The sequence below is a fragment of the Giraffa tippelskirchi genome, chromosome 1, assembly GCF_054371585.1.
Source record: "Giraffa tippelskirchi isolate mGirTip1 chromosome 1, T2T-mGirTip1v1.2.pri, whole genome shotgun sequence".
In the NCBI taxonomy this organism is placed as follows: domain Eukaryota; kingdom Metazoa; phylum Chordata; class Mammalia; order Artiodactyla; family Giraffidae; genus Giraffa; species Giraffa tippelskirchi.
This window is the reverse complement of record NC_137275.1, coordinates 189,070,617-189,089,908: the sequence shown is the minus strand read 5'-3', so window position 1 is coordinate 189,089,908 and position 19,292 is coordinate 189,070,617. Positions and strand designations below refer to the sequence as shown.

Here is a 19,292-nt window from a genome sequence, read left to right as displayed (position 1 = left end):
CTGTTGCTGTATGTAGGATCTACTTCCCCTAAAGAGATGGAACCTGGGCCCCCCACACTGGGAGTGTGGAGTCTTAGCTGCCTGACCACCAGGGAAATCCCTCAACAACCCTCTGAAGAGTATGTTAGTGCCCATATATTACAGATAGGAAAGTGGAAGCTGTCTTAGTTTGGTCTGCTTTAACAAAATTTCAAAGACTGAGTGGCTTACAAACAACAGTAATTTATTTCTCACAGCTCTGGAGGCTGGAAAGTCCAAGGTCAAGGCCTCTTGATTCTGTGTCTGGTGAAAACCCATATCCTGGTTCATAGATGACTGTCTTCTCAACGCTCTCATGTGGTGGAAGGAGCAAGGGAACTCTCTGGGATCTCTTTAACAAGGGCACTAATCCCATTCATGAGGGCCCCACTCTCATGATCTTATCATCTCATACTGGCCCCACATCCAAAGGAATACAAACTTCACAAACATATTATATATATATGTTAATATGTGTAATATGTATATTATATAATATATATACTATATATTAATAAATTAGTATATGTTATACATTAATAATATAGTAGACCCACAACACACAATTTTACCGTCTGTTGACTCAGTGTCTTTGCAAAAGCTCTACACTTCTAAAGGCAAAGGAGCCCTGGAAGTAGATGAGTTTTGTGTTGACTGGATAAAATAATTCACTTAAAAATAGCTCCTCTTTTCCTTTGGGCCAATTATATAAACCACTAAGAAAAGATAACTTGCTCCAAACTGGAACGACCAACCTATTTGTTGTGGAAATGAATATCCCAGTGTTTTAATACTGTCTCTGCACTGACTGGCAATAGAAGGCGGTGCTAGAAATAACACTTTCCTTTTCCATTGACTATTAAAGTTACCCAGGAGAAAGTGGCTGCCACATTTTTGTACACTGCAAGCTGTTGTAGTAGAAAGAATCACCACTTACGTTGTATCTGGATGTTTTACTCTTCTCATGATGCAAAGAGTGCCGTTGCATCATTTTTATTTAATGTGAAGAGATTTGTAAGCATATTAAATGAAAGATGCATGGCATAGATCTATTTTCTTTCTTTCAAGCTGGAAAGAAAAAAAGAGAACGCAGTAAATCCTCTTTATAAATTGAGATGGCCATAATGGATGGGTTTGAGGGGCAATGTAATGTACAGGGGGTTAAGAATATGTGCTCTGGACATAGAAAATGGGATTGTGGACACAGTTGGGGAAGGATAGGGTGGGACAAACTGAGAAAGTAGCACTGATATATACATACTACCATGTGTAAAACAGATGGCTATTTAGAAGCTGTATAGCACACAGAGCTCAGCTCAGGGCTCTGTGATGTCCTAGAGGCGTGGGATGAGGGTGGGTGGGAGGGAGGCTCAAGAAGGAGGATATGTGGACTTCCCTGGTAATCCTGTGGTTAAGACTCTGTGCTTCCACTGCAAGAGGCACGGATTGGATCCCTAGTCAGGAAACTAAGATCCCACATGCTACACAGTGTGGTCAAAAAATTTTTTTTAAAAGAGGGAGGCTTTATATACACACGCACCTACAGCTGATTCACTGTTGTGCTGTGGCAGAAACTGACACAATGTTGTAAAGCAATTATCCACCAAAAATAAAGAAAGAATATGTGCTCTGGAGCTGGACTATGTGGGTTTTCTCTTTTAGCTGTGTAACCTAAAGAAAGCTTAAAAAGAAAATCTGTGCTTAAGTTTCCTTATGTTTGAAGACTGAGAGCTAATCAACTTTAGGACTTCTTACAAGCCTTAAAACAAAATAGTATCTCTAAGGTAATTTACTGGAAAAGTAGAAATCCTGTTTTCAAGTGGCTTGATGTCTCTGCAGCTAGGGACTGACTATAGGCAGAGAAAAGATATCCTAATTTCCTAATAAATTGGAAGTTTGTGCCTAGTTTTGAATAGAGCCTCTCCCTGTCACTGAACATAATTGGAAACATGAATTTCAAATTGCTTTCTCTTTAAATAGTAGTGCAGTAATTGACATTGACAACAGAATTAGTGAATTCTTCAAGGTAAGATCATTGTATACTCAAGTCATGGATGTGTGTGCTCAATCATGTCCGACTCTTTGCGACCTCATGGACTGTAGCCCAGCAGGCTCCTCTGTCCATGGAATTTTCCAGCCAAGAATACTGGAGTAGGTTGCCATTTCCTACTTCAGGGGATCTTTCTGATCCAGGGATCGAATCCACATCTCTTATGTCTCCTGCATTGTTTTCTTTACCCTTGAATCACCAGGGAAGCCCGTTACCTGAGCCATAGTCCACAGTAAAATATTCGTTAAATTTAGGAATCAACCGAGCAATTTGATATTTAGAAATGTCTTCTTGGCTTATCAAGGGTATGTTGTTCTGTTATTTTTAAAAAGGGCAAAACAATGGTCTGTCTTTTGGAATATTTAGAAATATTATCAAATTCTTTCCTTCTCAGGAAAGAAAATGAGATGATTAAAAATAAAATTATGAGCTGAAGGAATGTGTCTAGTGCTGACCTTTGGGTAAGTGGTTGGGTGTTTGTTGATTGATCCTGTCATTTTTAGACAGCATATGCTACACAAGGGGTTTCTAAACTCACGAGGTAGCACTGTTAGGAGAGTTTTAGGTGTAGACAGATGAAGATTTTTATAGCAGTGGCTATATATTTAGTAGGTATTTTAAAATTCAAGCAGCCTCTTCTATAGTGAATGCTATGTCACTTTAGTTGTGTCCGACTCTTTGTGACTCTTTGTGACCCTATGGACTGTAGCCTACCAGGCTCCTCTGTCCATGGAATTCTTCAGGCAAGAATACTGGAGTGGGTTGCTGTGCCCTCCTCCAGGGGTTCTAACCAACCCAGGGATCAAACCCAAGTCTCTTATGTCTCCTGCACTGGCAGGTGGGTTCTTAACCACTAGTGCCACCTGGGAAGCCCAGCCTATTCTCTACATATATATATATATATATATACTTTGCTCAGTTGTGTCTGACTCTTTGCGACCCCATGGACTATAGTCCACCAGGCTCCTCTGTTTATGGACTTCTCCAGGCAAGAATACTGGAGTGGGTAGCCATTCCCTTCTCCAGGGGATCTTCCCGACCCAGGGATCGAACCCGGGCCTCCCACATTGCAGACAGATTCCTTACCATCCGAGCCACCAGGGAAGGGCCTGTTCCTACTTCAGGCAGCAGCTCCCAGACTTTTCTCTGGGGAAATACTGCTGTCAGTCTTGATGGGGCTGTAAGTTAAAGTGCTTCTTCCCCTGCTGATCAAATGCATGCTCTTTTTCTGACTTTCCAATGAAGTGACAAAGTCAAGTTCCATCAGCCTTGTGACTGCCTGATGATTTCTGCAATCTCCATTCCTGGAACTGTCCTTCCCACCAAATGCCTCTTTGACTGATCCCTCCATCCTAGAATTTATGCTGTATTTTTCCAGTATACGCTTTTCAATGTGTAAAATTCTACATAACTAGAGTAAGTTTTTCTGATTACACTGAAAAATTCTGTTTCACTTTGGATATTATTGCTTTAGAAAAAGGATTGTATTAATATAAAACGTGGTGGTTTTAAAGAAAAAATATGTAACTAAGTAATGGTACAAATGATATGAAGAAATAGCAAACATTGTGAGGACTGGTAAAGGACTGATGATTGGAAAACATCATTACAATTATTGACATTAGCAACAAACTTCTTGGATGTATTCTGGGATTAAAACTGAGATATCTTGGAAAACCATTAAAGAGATCATCTTGGATTGTATTATTGGGATGATCCTTATTGATAAGAAAAGAAAGACAGATTTGGAACAAATATATTTTTAGTGGTTTTAAAGGTTTATAACAGATATATTTTGAAAAGGGTGTGGTATTATTTCCATGGTCAAGAGCAGACCTTTAAATTTTTTAAAATTTAATTTTTATTTTTTTCCCAGGACTAAAAACAACCACCCCCCCAATCCCCAAACTAAAAACATTTACTGCTCATATCAGAGAATCCTGTTTTACTTTTTCTAGGTGGAATATTTTGTTTGGGGCATTATTTTCCCCAATTAGGAAAACACTGAAAGTATAAAACCTCTATTGACCAAATGAAGAATCAGATAAGCAAGCGTGCTGCAGATAAGCATGTGTGTGTACCAGAATCATGCATTTGAGGCTGGGTGTTTCCTGTTAAGACTGTTAGAGGTTCCAGTCCTGCTTCTTCTGAACACATTTATATAAGTGCAGTGAGGTCCTTTTGCCCCAACTCCAAGGAGCAAGTTAAGACTCTTTTCTTGCCCCTCCTACCTTGAGGTTTTCTGAGTTCCATCAGAACACCTGAAGATGGAAGACTTCCATGCCCCTATTTTTACCTTTTCACAGATGCTTTTTTCAGCAGTTTTTCCAGTAGCCACTCTCAGGGAAATAGTGATAAGAAATGCAAGTCATTCATAAGCCCCCCCAGATATTCTGCTCTAGGGAAAGAAGGGTCAGGCAGTGGAGAATTCGCTTCAAAATGACACGACCCGAAGCAACTGACTATGTTTCCAATATGACCTTTATTGAGCAATTACTGCTGTGACGTTTAACATCAATCAACTAAAAGTTGCAAACTGTGCATGTCAACGAGGTTCTCCCATGAACAAAAGTCCTTTTTAAATGCACCAGTGAGGTAAACGTAATTATTCATATATAGCTTTCTTAAGGCTAAGAGAGTTCTGTGTTTCATTTATTATTTTTGGCTCAGTTGGTTCTTTGCATAATACACCTCAAGACATTCCCCGAGTGCCCCCCTTCCAACAGCTTAGGAAATTGGCCAATTCCCCATGTACATACAGTTATCATGCATTTGAATCACCCAAAGACTGGGGGTGGGGAGCACCCTGAGCTTGCATGCAGGTCCCTCATATTGCACAAAGTAAAATACAATGTCTGGAGCCCCCATGGGAGAACCCGTTCTGGTTTGAAGCTGTCAATCACATGCATTTTTGAAATTGTCATATGGCTTAACCTTTTGTGATGGACTCAAATATTAGTCACTCTGGGTGACTTCCTTTACTATGGCGTGTGAAGTGACTTTCTCTACCTTTTTAGTAGACACTAGTTTCTCCTCAAAGGTCTCTTCATGCTCTTCGACCTTTTGAGTGACGGTTACAGATTTGGTGATATACTTGGTAGCACCATCTCCCCCCTCACTGGTGATTTTTTCTACCATTTTGGTTACCACCACTTTCTCCTCACTTTTATCACCGCCCTTCTTTTCATCCGCTGGGCTCACATCTAGCCCGTTGGTGATGACTCCTTTCTCCTCTTCTCCCCCACTGCCTTTCTCCTTAGTTTCCTGTTCTTGCTCCTTCCCCTCCACCTCCCCATTGATGGCTATGTCTTCCTTCCTGGATTCCTTCAAACCTCCCTCCTCCTTCCCTCCCACCTCTTCCACTTTCTCCTTCTCCTTCTCTTTCTCCTGCAGCTTCTCCTCCTCTTTGGCTTCCTTCTCGGGGCTCACCTTTCCTGGCTTGGCGGGCACCTCCTCCTTCACTGGGGATTCAGCCTTCACTGGGGATTCAGCCTTCTTCTTCTCTGGCACATCCTTTGGCTTCTCCTCCTTTTTCTCTGCCTTCTCTTCCTTGGGAGATTCCTTTGCTGCTTCTTTCTTTTCTTCCTCCACCTTCTCTTTCTGTTCTCCTTTCTCAGCTTCAGCTTCTGCTTTGGGTTTCACTTCCTCCACGGGTGATTTTGCCGCTGGGGACTTTGCCGTCGGGGACTTGGCCGGTGGGGATTTTGCCACTGGGGACTTTGCCACTGGGGACTTGGCCGTCGGGGATTTTGCTGTTGGGGACTTTGCCTCTGGGGACTTTCCCTCTGGGGACTTTGCCGTTGGGGACTTTGCTGTTGGGGACTTGGCCACTGGGGACTTGGCTTTCTCCGGCTTCTCCACCTTGGCTTCTGCCACCAGCTCCTCCTTTGGAGCCACTTCTTCGGCCTTTTCCTCTGTTTTCTTTTCCTCCTTAGCTTTGGCGGCGGCTTCCTCTGCTTCCCCCTCAGCCTCTGTTTCTCCTTCCTCTTCTTGCTCACCTTCCTCTTTTTCGCTAGAAACTTCCTTCTCAGATCCTCCTTCCTCAGCTTGGTCTGACTTAGCGGCCTCCTCTTCCTCTTCCTCTTCCTCTTGGCCCTCTTCCTCCTCCTTTTCTCCTTCCTCTTCTCCTTTAAGTTCCGGTGCAGTAGCTTTCACTGGAGACTTTTTGGCAGCAACAACTTCTTCTTCGGCTTCTTCTTTCTCCTCCTTTTCTTCAGCCTTCTCTTCCTTGACCTCCTCTTTCATGGAAACGGCCAATTCCTTGGTAATGGCCGTCAGGGCTTCTTCCATTTCTGATTTCTCATCTTCCACCTTGGTTTCCTCTATGATCTCCTCAACAAATTTGTGTTGGACCTTTAGCTTGGGAGCCTCTACCTTGGTTTTCTGAATCTTACTGGATATGGCGATGGAGGGCTGTCGATGTGTATACAGCGGCCCAGTGATGCTTCCTGCGAATGTGCTAAATCTGGTCTCTTCACCCTCCAGGAGTTTCCTAAGGAGAGAGTCAAAGAAGACAAAAGGTAATTAAAATCTCATTGGGCCCGGTGACCTTCATTACAGTATGTGTAACCTGGTGGATACCTTTGAATAAATAGAATCACATGAGGTAATACTTGCTATCATTTCACTAGTGCATTGTGTCGTAGTCAATGACAGAGAAGGCTCTTCAGGGACAAATCAGCCAATCACCCAGTGCAGTAACTAACCACACCCAATAGTCCACTCCCTACCCCTAACTACTAACTCTCAGCTCTGCCTCAGTCCTCATTTGGTGCAACATGAATGTGCCAATAAGCTCCCCAGAGGCCCCCTAAAAGCCCCTTAAAGTCACCTTCTTGAGCATTTGGACTTTCAGGTGTATACGAAACGTCTTTTAACAAATATAATATTCAAAAAATTTACAAAGCTATTCAGAATACATCAGAATTCAGGCTATATATGTCATAGCTAGGTGATAATATATATGTAATGTAAATTAGTCTGTAATTTTAATCATAAAGTGTCTATTTTATATAATTTTTCACCTTTCCTGAAAACTTAGATGGCTCTGAGTTGAGTGCAATTTATTCTTGTAATATGAATGACTTTATTGGGGAAAATAAAACTGTTCAGCCAAGAATTTTCACCTATGAACTCAGTCAACAGCAAGGTGACGTCAGTTTATATATATATCTTCTTCTCTGGATGTCTGTCTATCTAGATCTAGAAATAGAAGTCTGAATAAAAAATATATATTCTACCAATCATATTTATTCCCAGCCAGATGATGGCAATAGTAAGCTGTGACTGAGAAAGAGATAAATGAAATGTCCTGGTGTTTGTCCTTGACATCATAAAGTTGAAAAATTGAAAGCACTAGAGAAAAATATTTAAAAAAAATTAAAACTGTTTTTGTTTCAAATATTCGGAAAGCATTTTTCACTAAAATAAAAAAGGTTAAGCATAAGCACTGAAATTAATCGGTGCTCTCCCTCAAAACACTTTTTATTCAAATACATTATTTTAACTGTTTACTTTTTTAAAGCTGCATAAAAGTTGCAATTTTTTTAGAGTAATTACTTATTAATTAGGGAATAAAATCAGGCACTGAGTTAAGACTCCTCCAACCTACTTGCTTTAACTTAAGTGGTGAAGGTTCTGCCAACATGGCCTCTGCAGTGCGGCTAGTACTTTGGCCACGTCCACAGTGAGCATCCTACCTGTACGCGGCGATCTCAATATCCAGAGCCATCTTGACGTTGAGGAGATCCTGGTATTCTCGCAGATGACGAGCCATTTCCCACTTTGTGCCCCGAAGCTCATTTTCCAGCTGTTGGATGGTGTCCTGAAACCGACACAGCCACAATCTTATCCTTCCAAACAGCCACTTCTTTCGCAAAACACTTGCTACCCCCTCCAGCTTCCTCCCCTCCCTCGACTCCCTCCAGCTTGGCGAACTTCGGGTACTACTCCCAGACTCCGTCCCCGCTTAAAATAAAAATCTAAGTAATTTACAAACAAACAGAATCAGTAAGACAATTTGACGTTTCCTGGGCATGTCACGCACTAGAAGCAGTGGATCTAAAACGTCTCAGCAGGAAACAAACATCCATGGGGAAACCCCACGGTTGATCTGGCCCTTCCCATCTGAACCCTTTGGGCTGAAATCAATTTTGGGAATTCTTCCGATCGCAGCTGGCAAAGTTGAAAATACAAGAGTTTCTTCACGCCTCTCCTAAAGTTGCTGCTTCATCAACTTCCCCAATGTATACCTCCTACTTGAAACTCGCAAGCACGTAAAACTAGAACTTCCGAGGAAAAGAAACACGTTTTGGAAAAGGCCAAGGCTCTTAGAGCTGGGGATGGTGTGCGGGGGAGGAGTGCGGAGGGGATGCGAAGGGGCGAGGAAACTGAGCTTTCAGCTTGGCTCTGCGGCGCGCGCACGCGCGCGCGCTGGCCAGCGGCCGCTAGGGAGCGCGGCGGAGAGCTCGGCGGGGCGCGGGCTTGAGTGTCGGGGGCGCGCGGCGCTGGCGCTGGCGCAGGCTGGCCGCGCAGCCGCGGTTACTACCTGGTAGCTGCTAAGGTCGTGGTTGTGGCGCTCCTCGATGTCGCTGAGCTGCCGCTCCAGGGACTCCTTGGTGCCGCGCACTGACTCGAGCTCGATGCTCTTGGACTGCAACTGGCGCCGGTACTCGGCGATCTCTTCCTTGGCGGAGCGGATGGCTTCCTTGTTCTGCTCGGCCGCCTCGGTGAGCTTGGCGTAGCGGCACTTAAACCACTCTTCGGCCTGGTGCATGTTCTGGTCGGAGTGACACTCGAGCTGGGAGCGGATCTCTTTCAGCGCCGTCGAGATGTCCGTCTTCAGGTAGTCTTTGCGCTCCACGGTGATGTGTGACGCTTGGATCTGGGCCAGCAGGTCGGCCACCTCCTCCTCGTGATTGCTCCGCAGGAAGGCCACCTCATCCTGAAGCGACTGCACCTTCTTGTCCAGCTCCACCTTGACCAGCGACGACTCCTCGATATCTTTGCGCAGCGCACGGATGGCCGCCTCGGTGTCGTCGCGCAGCCGTGCCTCCTCCTCGAAGCGCTCCTTGAGCCGGTGGATGTCCTCTTCCAGGTGGTCCGAGTCCAGCTGTACCTGAGCCTTCTCGTGGTTCACCATCTCCAGGGTGGCGCGCAGCTCGCGGATTTCCTGATCGTACGCGTCGCCCAGCTGGGCGTGCGAGGCCTGCTTCTGCCGCAGCGCCTGGATCTCCGCCTCGATCTCCTTGTTCTGCTGCTCCAGGTAGTGGACCTTCTCGATGTAGCCCGCGAAGCGGTCGTTCAGCCCCTGCAGCTGCTCCTTCTCGTTGGAGCGGGACAGCTTGTAGTCGCCGCCCGGCCCAGAACCGCCGTTAAGCAGAGACGAGGACTGGCTGAAGTCGAGGCTGCTCTCGGCCGAGCTGAGCATGGCCGAGCTGTAGGCGAGGCGCGGGGCCAGCGCGCTGCGCTTGTAGGAGGAGGACACGGTGCTGGGCGAGCCGCGGGACCACGACTGCGAGCGGAAGCCGCTGGACGGGGAGCCGCTGATGCGGCTGAAGCTCGAGCGGGTCTCGGTCACCCGCCGGTAGGCGGACGGGTTGCCCAGCGAGTCCAACGTGTAGCTCATCTTGGAGGCCTCGGGGCGTGTGGCTGTCACAGCGTTCTGCTGGCCTCGCCGCAGCCCATTTATAGCCGCGGCGGCTGGTCCCCGGGCCAGGGCCCCGCCCCGTGGAGGCGGCGGCCGAGGAGGCGGGGACTGCGGGCACCAGGCCTGGAGAGGGGGGAGGATCGGGGGTGAGGAGAGCCCAGCAGTGATTCAGCGCCCGCTCCACGTGGGCCCACACCGCATCGGACCCTGGACTTCTCTGCCTTGGGCCCGACCCCTCCCCCTAGCTCTTCTTTCGGGGCCAGACCACCTGTCTCTCCCTGCAGGCCCCCTCTCCATTTCTCTTCACTTTCAGATTGCATTTTACACCCTTGGTGGGAATATTCACCCAAAGTCCTTTCTTTGTTTAGTCACTCTCCCACCGTTCGGGCAGATTTTCTAACGACCCCCTGGCTACCTTGTTTTTGTTTTTTTTTCCCCCTTCTGCACTCTTATCCTCACACTTTTCTCTTCTTTTGCTCTTTCTCTATTACTTTCTTCTTTACCCATATTCCGTGCTTAATCACTTCCCCCTGTTTTTGGCATCTCTTCGCCCTCCCACTTTAAGCATTCTTTAACTCCACTCACTCCTCCCTTCTTTCAGAGCCCCTTCCTCCTGGACCTTTTTTCCCCCCACAGCCTTTCCCCCCAACCTTCTCCCTCCTCCCCTCCCCCTTCTTCCCGCCCCTCCTCCAGCCTCGTCGCCCCTTGCCTCCCTCCCCTTCCCCCACTCCCTGTCTTAAAGCAGCCCGAGATGAGCTCAGGCCCCGAGTTGGGCCTAGAAGAGAAAAACAAAAAGACTTTGAGAAACGGTCAGCCTGAAGTCTTCGGGAAGGGGACAAAGCGGATGGGCTGGGGTATTTATTTGTATTAAAAGTGGGATATGGCGCTGCATTCTGCTTAACGTTTGGGGGACGTCCGCAGCTTCCGCAGGGGCAGAAGGTAAGGCGCTTGTGTTCGCTATGGCGCCGGCAGTACCAAGGACAGCGCCCAGCACGGGTTGCTGGAAGATTCAGCCGCCCTGGGGGTTTGTTGCCTAGCATTGCTAGTCTGGTTAGGTTGGCGGGGGGTTCCTCCCTGCTTTCTACAGTAGTAAATATGGTTAAAAGCCAGTTCGTAGTGACTCCGTTTGAAGGAGACAAACGGATCACACGCAAAGATCTCTCTGCAATGCAGGGTTGGCACAGAACAGACTGCAGGTTTGAAAACAAAATTCTTTAAAGTAAGGTAACAGAGATACTATACTTGTAGCCAAGTTTGAGTTTTCTAACATATGATGGAAGCAGGAAATCAAGACATACAGGACTTGAAATTTGAAGGTCAAATACTTCTTGGAAAGGGGAATTTGAAATCTGTTGAGATGAAAAGTCCAGGGAAATATAGTTTATGATAAGTTTGAACAGAAGCAATTGCCTTGTCATCTTTCTGTTCAGTACTCCCTGTATGTAACTGCCATGACTGAAAAGCACTGAGTTAATTTCAAATTAACTGGAAAGTTCCCAAACAGATTCACCACAATTTTGAATAAAACCAGATTTTTTTTCTTACATTTAGATTTTAGTGACTGATTTGCAATAGATTATCTATTTTTTTAAACATGTTTACTTAAATAAGAAACCTACACAGACTTCCTGCTGTCTGGTGCACTGCTAACTGTTAAAATGTCCCTTTATTTTTCATTGTGCTTTGGGGGTAATTCAGAGTAAAAAAAGTTCAGAATACTGCAAGACAAAGTGAAGTGTAGAATGCCAGTTTAATAACCATGCTTGCTGGGACCACAGGCACAAGTGACTGCTTGCAAAACGCTTGCTAAGAACAAACCTATTGCTTGTGAAAAGTTGAGACTCCAGACTTCAGTGTATTTTGTTTCACAGCATGCTTTCTCTAGTCCTTGTTTTATTAAGTGATGAGGTCCTATCAATCAGTAAGAAATCAGAAAAATCTTGGGTTTCTGAATGTTTTTACTTTTATAAGATCTCTTGGTCTTTTTGTATTTTAAAATAGAATGCGTTAATTCAGGGAATTTCTTTTGGCATATTAATGTGAAACTGCAGCACTGCAGGTTCTGCGGGGAGAGGGTGTTCTAGTTTGCTAAGAGAGAGGTTATCTTTCAAGCAAAGAGAGCCTGTGTATCAAGCTGTTGGGAAAGACAGGTGACAGCAAAGTGACTGACTTGTGAATATTGCAAGAAGGTTTTCTGGCTTCAGAGGGATAAATTTAAAATAAAAGAAAGAAAATTCCTTGTCCTGTAAAGTACTGCCAATCTCCAGGTTGGACTCTGAAAGATGTCATCAGATAAAGCTAAGCACTGCTTGTGTAGTAATTATGCATTATTTATATACTTAGTACTTTCTTATTAAAAAATATATAAACCCTTGTTAGTTTCCTGTCGCACATGCACTAAAAGCGCTTTCTGCAGTGAGAGCAAATGGTTAACCGGCAGGCGGCTGCTGTTAGTTTCCTTTCAGGATTTTGAAAATGAGATGCCTCTGCCGAGAGACGTTTACAAAGGAACACAAGTCTAACTTCACAGTTAGCCTGCTTTACCTTGTATCTAAGCTGGCTCAGAAACTGTTCAGCTTTTAACTGATGACGGAAGGAAGAAAGCCTTGTATACAAATGAAAGAATGGCTAACTACTCAGGCTAAGTCCAGTTAGTGTCTGCAGCTTAAAATTGTAACTTCAGTGTCACAGAAGTATTGCTCAGTCTGGCCATGAGATAATGCAGAGAATTATAACAGTCACCTTATCAAGAAAAAAATTTCCATGACTTAAAAAATAATTGTTCTGAGGACCTGCTGGAAACTATACTGTTATGAGTCCAGGAAACTATACTCAGTATTTTCTAATAACCTATAAGGGGAAAGAATCGGGAAAAAATAGGTATAACATATATATAACTGAATCACTCTGCTGTACACCTGAAACTAACACAGCATTGTAAATCAACATACTTCAATAAAAATAAATGAATTAATTAAAAAAAGATTGATCCAGTTCCACATTTAGCAAAATGTTTTATTTGACATTAGACTTTTCACTTTAATCACTCTTTCTGAAGGTGACTTGAAGGTTATGCTGGTCAGTGAATTTAGTATATAAACTTTTTAAAAAAAACTTATGACATTCTTTTTCCCCTCTTTGTCTCATATTTTTGAAGAACATTGACTACCCTAATATTTTATATAGAAAGAAATGTAAGCTTTTGCATTTTTTACCTTAATGACATTCACTAAGGCTACGGAATCTTCTGAAATTATTAACGAGAGAAAACAAGCATGAGGATTTATTTGAATTTACAACACTGTTGAGTCTGACAATAATACTTTTATAATTTATTCTAAACAAGAACTTACATGTGATTTAGATGAAAGACATTTTAATGAAATTATATCTGGGTTGCTGTACCAGTAGCTACACTGTGTTTTGAATCAATTTCTTTTTGTAGAGAAATACACAGCATGCTATATGTTCCTTCTGTAGGTAAAGTGCAAATGTTGACTTTGTATTTAAGAGATAGCTATTGTGACGTCTTATCTAATGATAATTGAGAAATATTCTTTGCATAAGGGGTTTCTTCTTTGGGTCAAAAATAAAGTTAGGAAAATCAGAAGTTGGACATTTTCTTCCTCTTTTGTATATTTCCTTCCATTTTAAAGAATACATTTTTGAGACACAAAATTTAAGGAGGATATGAGAACTGGCCAACAAGCAAGATGCTTCGGATGGAAGACACCGCTGTGAAATTGGTGGGCTGAATCTATTTCAGACTAGATGATCTAGACCTTGTCCCAATTTGCTTCGATGTCTTGAATCTTGTCCTTTTGCCTGGGATCTGATTCTAGAACTCATGATAAGTAATTTTTTAAATAAATTGTCCTTTGCTGATTGTTTCAGGGCTTGATGTAGGAAACTCAGGACTGAGTCCCTTGGGGTGGAACACAGGGAAAGTGAAAACTATAATACTTATTTCTTCTGGAGCCTCAGAATGCCAAACTTGAAAAGCAGCCTTGACTCTTGGTCTTTTTTGATTTGAAATGTCGAAAGCAAAATAAAAATATCCTCAGGGAGGAAGTGGTTTCTTGCCAAGAATTGGGACATATATATTCCTGTTGTCTTTAATTAAAACAAATCCATCTGAAACACAGGATCCTTTTTTCTAACACTAAGCACTGAAATGGTGTTTGTTTTGTTTTCCTGGCCAAATGTTTTTTTTTCCTTGAAAACACTGCCTTGTATTTCTGTGAGTGACTGCTTTTATGAAAAGTTAAGTATTTATAAAATTAAAAATATTTTATATCTTTCTGTGTTCCAAATATAATCTTAATCAGTTTTGACATTCTATTTCAGAAAATGTCTTGTTTTATGGGGGGAAAGACTTAACTTTCAGCTTTAACATAGCTTGCTGATTTTTTTTTTTTTTTTTTTTTTGCTGTGTAATGCCTTCAGCTTACCAACGGGAAACAGTTTTGTGAAAGCCAGAGGAAAAGGACTTAGAATTTTTAAAAAGTATTTGAGGTAGCTTTCCTAGAAGTGAGTTTAAAAGTAAAGTTAAGTAGATGCCTAATGAAATAGCACTGTTGTATTCATTTTCAGCATGCTTTTAATGGGTAGTGTTGGCTTTACCGATCAAACGGCAGATCTTGTAATATACACTTGAATTTTTAAAACCCTGCATTGCATTACACCAATGCAGCTGTGTAATATTTATGGTATATTTTATCCCTAACTTACTGAGGCTTGTCTTAACAAGAGGCATAATTCTTTTATTAGACGCTCTTAATTAAAATGAGCCTTGTAAAACTGAAGTAGATCAATAATCTATTATCTTTGGAACAAATTTCTGAGAAGAGCTAAGCCCAGGACATAAATTCAAAAAGCAGCCTCACCTAACAAGTCTTATTGTCCCAGGACTGGATTCTTTCTCCATGATCTTGGCGATTCTAAAAAAGCAGTATTCTTTCATTATCCTCAGGAAATGGACTTCCTGTCACAGGCATCTCTTTTCACTTAGATTGTCAAGAGTCTCAGATATTTTAAAATACTTTTACTCATTTTTTTGGTTAAAATTAACTTATACTTGTAGAAATTTAAAATTCAGAGATAATAATCGAAGTATTTTCTTCTAGTTTTTCCTCCATAATTTAAATATAGAGGGGATATTTCTGTTTATGGAATTCATACCCCGCTTTATAAAATAAATGTATCTCAATATGTAACTTACTATTTTAGAGGAAAGAATGTGTTTCTGTCATGAGATCTGGGTTCTGGCTAAATATTGACTTTCATTTTCCTCTTTAAGAAAGGATTTTTAACGGCCACTTTAAATCAAGAATGATAACATAATAATAACAATTAATAATATAAGAGTAATAATAATAGATCAGGATCTGAGTATTAATTTCTCTCTCTCTCTCTTTCTGTCTGCCTCTCTGTCTCCTTGTTTACTGAGAGAAGTGTCATCATGAAGTTGGAGGCGGTGATGTGATAGTCAGAAATGGTGACCTGTAATCTGGCCTCATCAGGTCTGAATACTGTATTCTTTGTATTCTAATGGTATCCTGAATCCCAAAGCCATTATCATCATAATCATCGCCATCAGATTCTATATGTGAATAACACTTTACATCAAAGAAGCAAAACATAACTATGTTATCTCATCTGGCCTGAGTACTAGGGATAGACAGGGTAGAACACAAATTATTATTTCCATTTTACAGTTGGTAAAACTGATGAAGAGATTCATCCAAGGCCACGTATCTGGTAAATGATGGAGCCAAAACTAGACTTCAGATTTATTTATTTACTTACTTCTTTTTAAATTGGAGTATAAAGCTTTACGATGATGTGTTAGTTTCTGCTGTACAACAATGTGAATCAACACTATGTATACATATATTCCCTCTCTCTAGAGCCTCCCTCCCACTCTTCTGATAGCAGGGCTAACATAAAAAAAAAAATTTCTTTTAGTAGGGCATCAAATCCAGTCTCCACCAGCATGAATGAAAATTAAAGGTAGGCAGATATAAGCAACATCAGCAGCAATAACTGGTATTTATTAAGGGCTTACTAGATGGCCGGCACTGTGCCAAGATTTTACTGGATTATCACACTTAACTATTGCAATAACCCTTTGAGGTGACACCATTACATCTCCATTTTATGGGAAAATGCAACTGAGCACACAGGCATGGAGAGGCTAAGTACTACACACAGCTAGACATGGAATGAGATGTGAATCACTGAGTCTCGGACTTGGCAGGAAAGATGACCCTCACTGCAGTGTAATGCTACTTCAACGTCCATACAGTCCATCTTAAAAATTTTCCTTTAAAACTACTTACTGTTAGATCATATTAAAAAAACCAAGGACATAGAGTATGAATTCTTTTGCTGCCTTTTCCTCTCATTTATATAAATATGAAACATTTTAATATTTTTAAGATACCATTATTTCTTGCTTTGTGACTTTATTAAAAATATTAAAAATGAAAACTTCGGATTACTTGTCTTTTTTTTATCCTAAGTTAATTTGCTTCTATATAATTTGAAGGACATTTAGCTCATTCATTCTAGTCCTTGATCGGGGGATAGTATCCTTAATCATTTATCTATTATTTTATCTAGTATCTATCGTTCATGTTTACATGCACTTTTGATTTAGTTTTTAGGAGGTTTTAATTTGTATTATACATTCATTTATCATATCATTCATTTACTATATAGCTATATACTTACATGCACTTAAACTGAAAATCTTTAATTGTTATGTGTTCACTATTTTTTGTAGATGTGAAACTTTTGAAACCAAATCTACTATGAGAAAACTAATAGTAAGCATTTGAATCTCAGCAGAAGAAATAGCTTGACCCTGCAGTCTTCATCAGGGAAGGCTTACAATGGAATGGCTGGCAGGGAAGCAGCTTTTTAAATCTATTAAATCAGTGAAGAGACAGCCATGAATAATTTTAAGTGAATCTCTTGATTATCTATTTCATATACTAAAATCATGGCTATGTGACTGTATTTATATAGGTTGCCTGGAGACAAGTCAGCCTTAATCCATTTTTGTTATTTATGGGATAAAGTGAGCTCACTCACCCTTATTTTCATTGTATAAATCTGCTTTGGCTTCTGCTGTAAGGTCAAGGAAGAGAACTATTTCCCATTTTTCCTGAACAAAAGTTGACCTTGAAAAGAAACAGTGTGTATCTTGTATTAGTCATGATAGCGATCAGCTTCTGGATTCAGATTTATATTGCTAATATAAAATTACTAGGAACTGAATGCCTAGTGATGAAATTCTTCCTTAGCCACTGTGACTCAATACAGTTTTCTGTGTTTTCTCCTGCTTTCTGCTAGTCTACATGGTCCTTTCCTTCTGTCATGTTGATATACCTTGGAAATTTATTGTTGCCTTGGAAACTCATAAGAGTGACAAGTGCACTTTAACACAGGACATGTGCATGTAATGATCAAGGCTTTAGGTGTTTATTGAAGATCCCACATCAATGAGAGCCTTCTGCTTCTGGGTTTCTGGTCTCATTTGTACTCCTACTACTTGGCTCTTGGAAACTTTCACTTCTCCAGATCTTTTTCATTTTTTTCAGGGAAGAATTCTGCCTCTCCATTCCTGAGGCTGTATTAGTGGTCTGGTTAGGTACTACCACCTGCTGGACATTTAAATAATATTTCAACTCTCTCACTAAACTTTAAATTCCAAGGAGAAGAGCAAGTCTTGTACGTATTTGTGAGTCCCACAGTGTTTTGGCTTTTCACAATGTATGGATTTCCCAGGTGGTGCAGTGGTAAAGAATCTGTCTGCCAATGTAGGAGACACAAGAGAGGTGGGTTCAATCTCTGGGTAGGAAAAATCTCCTGGAGTAGGAAATGGCAGCCCACTCCAGCATTCTCCCCTGGGAAATCCCATGGACAGAAGAGCCTGGTGAGCTACAGTCCATGGGATCACAACTAGTTGGATGCAACTGAGCACACACACACACACACAATACTTTACCAATAGTAGATGCCTAAATAAATGTTTATTGTATTAATGAGTAAATGAAGTTCTACATTTTTGTTTTTTTTTAAAACTTGCTTCCAACAAACACAAGTCTCTTCAATACCAGGCACTGGGTTGGACGTTAGAGAGTGATATGAAAGACACAACTCTAGCTTGGATAAACATATTCTTTAAAAAAATTTATCTATTTGTCTGTACCGGGTCTTAGTTGTGACACACGAGATCATTAGTTGCAGCATGCAGGTCTAATTCCTTGATCAGGGCTCATACCTGGACCCCCCACACTGGAAGTGTGAATTCTTAGCCACTGGACCACTAGGGGAGTCCCAAACACATTCTTTTTTGTTTGTTTTTGTTTTGTTGAGTGGCATGTTGGATCTTAGTCCCCCAACAACTGATCGAACCTGTGACCCCTCTGTATGGAAGGCAGAGTCCTAACCACCGGACCATCGGGGAATTCACAGATGAATGCATTCCAATGGAGGATTCAGGCACATGAAGACATAGTTACCATGGGGTAACTGTGGGGCCACTATCTTTAGCTATGCTGAGTGAGTGAGTGAAAGTCACTCAGCAGTGTCTGATTCTTTGCTACCCCAGGGGCTGTAGCCCATCAGGCCCTCTGTCGATGGAAGTCTCCAGGCAAGAATACTGGAGTGGGTTGCCATTTTCTTCTCCAGGGGATCTTTCCAATCCAGGGATCGAACCCACATCTCTCTCATTGCAGGCACATTCTTTACCTTCTGATCCACCAGGGAAGCCCAATAATAATGGCACCTACTTCATAATGTGGTTTTGAGGATTAAATGAAAGAGCATATATAAAAGGCTCAGTGCCTCTGGCAGTGCTTAGTCAGTGATGGTTATTCCTACTACTATGATGGTGATGACTACCCTCACCACCGCAGTGCTTTTCACGGTGCTGGGCATGGGGTATGTGTTCCCCATGTACTAGGAAAGGTTAAAGACAGGTGTGTTATGTAGCTCTTCCAGGAAGAGTTTAAAGACTTCTCAGAGAGGCAAGAATTTTTCCCTGAGTAGAAGAGAGGTAAACTGATGTGTTTTAGCTCACTAGGTTTGGCAGTAAAAAGAACTAAGATGATTATAAACCTATTCAATCAGAATGTTGTTGGGTACTTAATCTCAGGCAAATAGTTCAATGTCAAGAAAACAGAAACATTTATTTTCTCAAATGACCGAGTATGTGAACGTATTTAACAGGATACTCCCTCCCTTCCCCCACTAAGTTTCTTGCATACAGATATAGCAGACAGAGAAAATAGCCTTGTTGAGGGTAACACATATAGGAGATGATACAGGGAAGATTCACAGCTTATATCCCTGGGCTGGGAAGATCCAGTGGTGTAGGTAATGACAATTAACTCCAGTATTCTTGCCTGGAAAATCCTATGGACAGAAGAGCCTGGTGGGCTAAAGTCCATGGGGTCACAAAGAGTTGGACACAACTTGGTAAGTGAACATACACACACACACACACACAGAGGACAGATTACTCTTATTTTGTTTTCTTTTTGATTTCCATTCCTTCTCTGTTTA

General features: G+C 42.0%; 1 protein-coding gene across 1 annotated transcript; it reads right to left on the bottom strand.

Moving 5' to 3' along the window:
• Window positions 1-4,531: 4,531 nt before the first annotated feature.
• NEFM (neurofilament medium chain) lies at window positions 4,532-9,722 on the bottom strand. The gene is made up of 3 exons (XM_081516214.1): window positions 8,616-9,722; window positions 7,768-7,892; window positions 4,532-6,560 (listed from the first exon to the last, which is right to left on the bottom strand). The coding sequence occupies exons 1-3, from the start codon at window positions 9,693-9,695 to the stop codon at window positions 5,024-5,026; spliced, it is 2,742 nt and encodes a 913-aa protein (XP_081372340.1). The 5' UTR covers window positions 9,696-9,722; the 3' UTR covers window positions 4,532-5,023.
• Window positions 9,723-19,292: the final 9,570 nt, after the last annotated feature.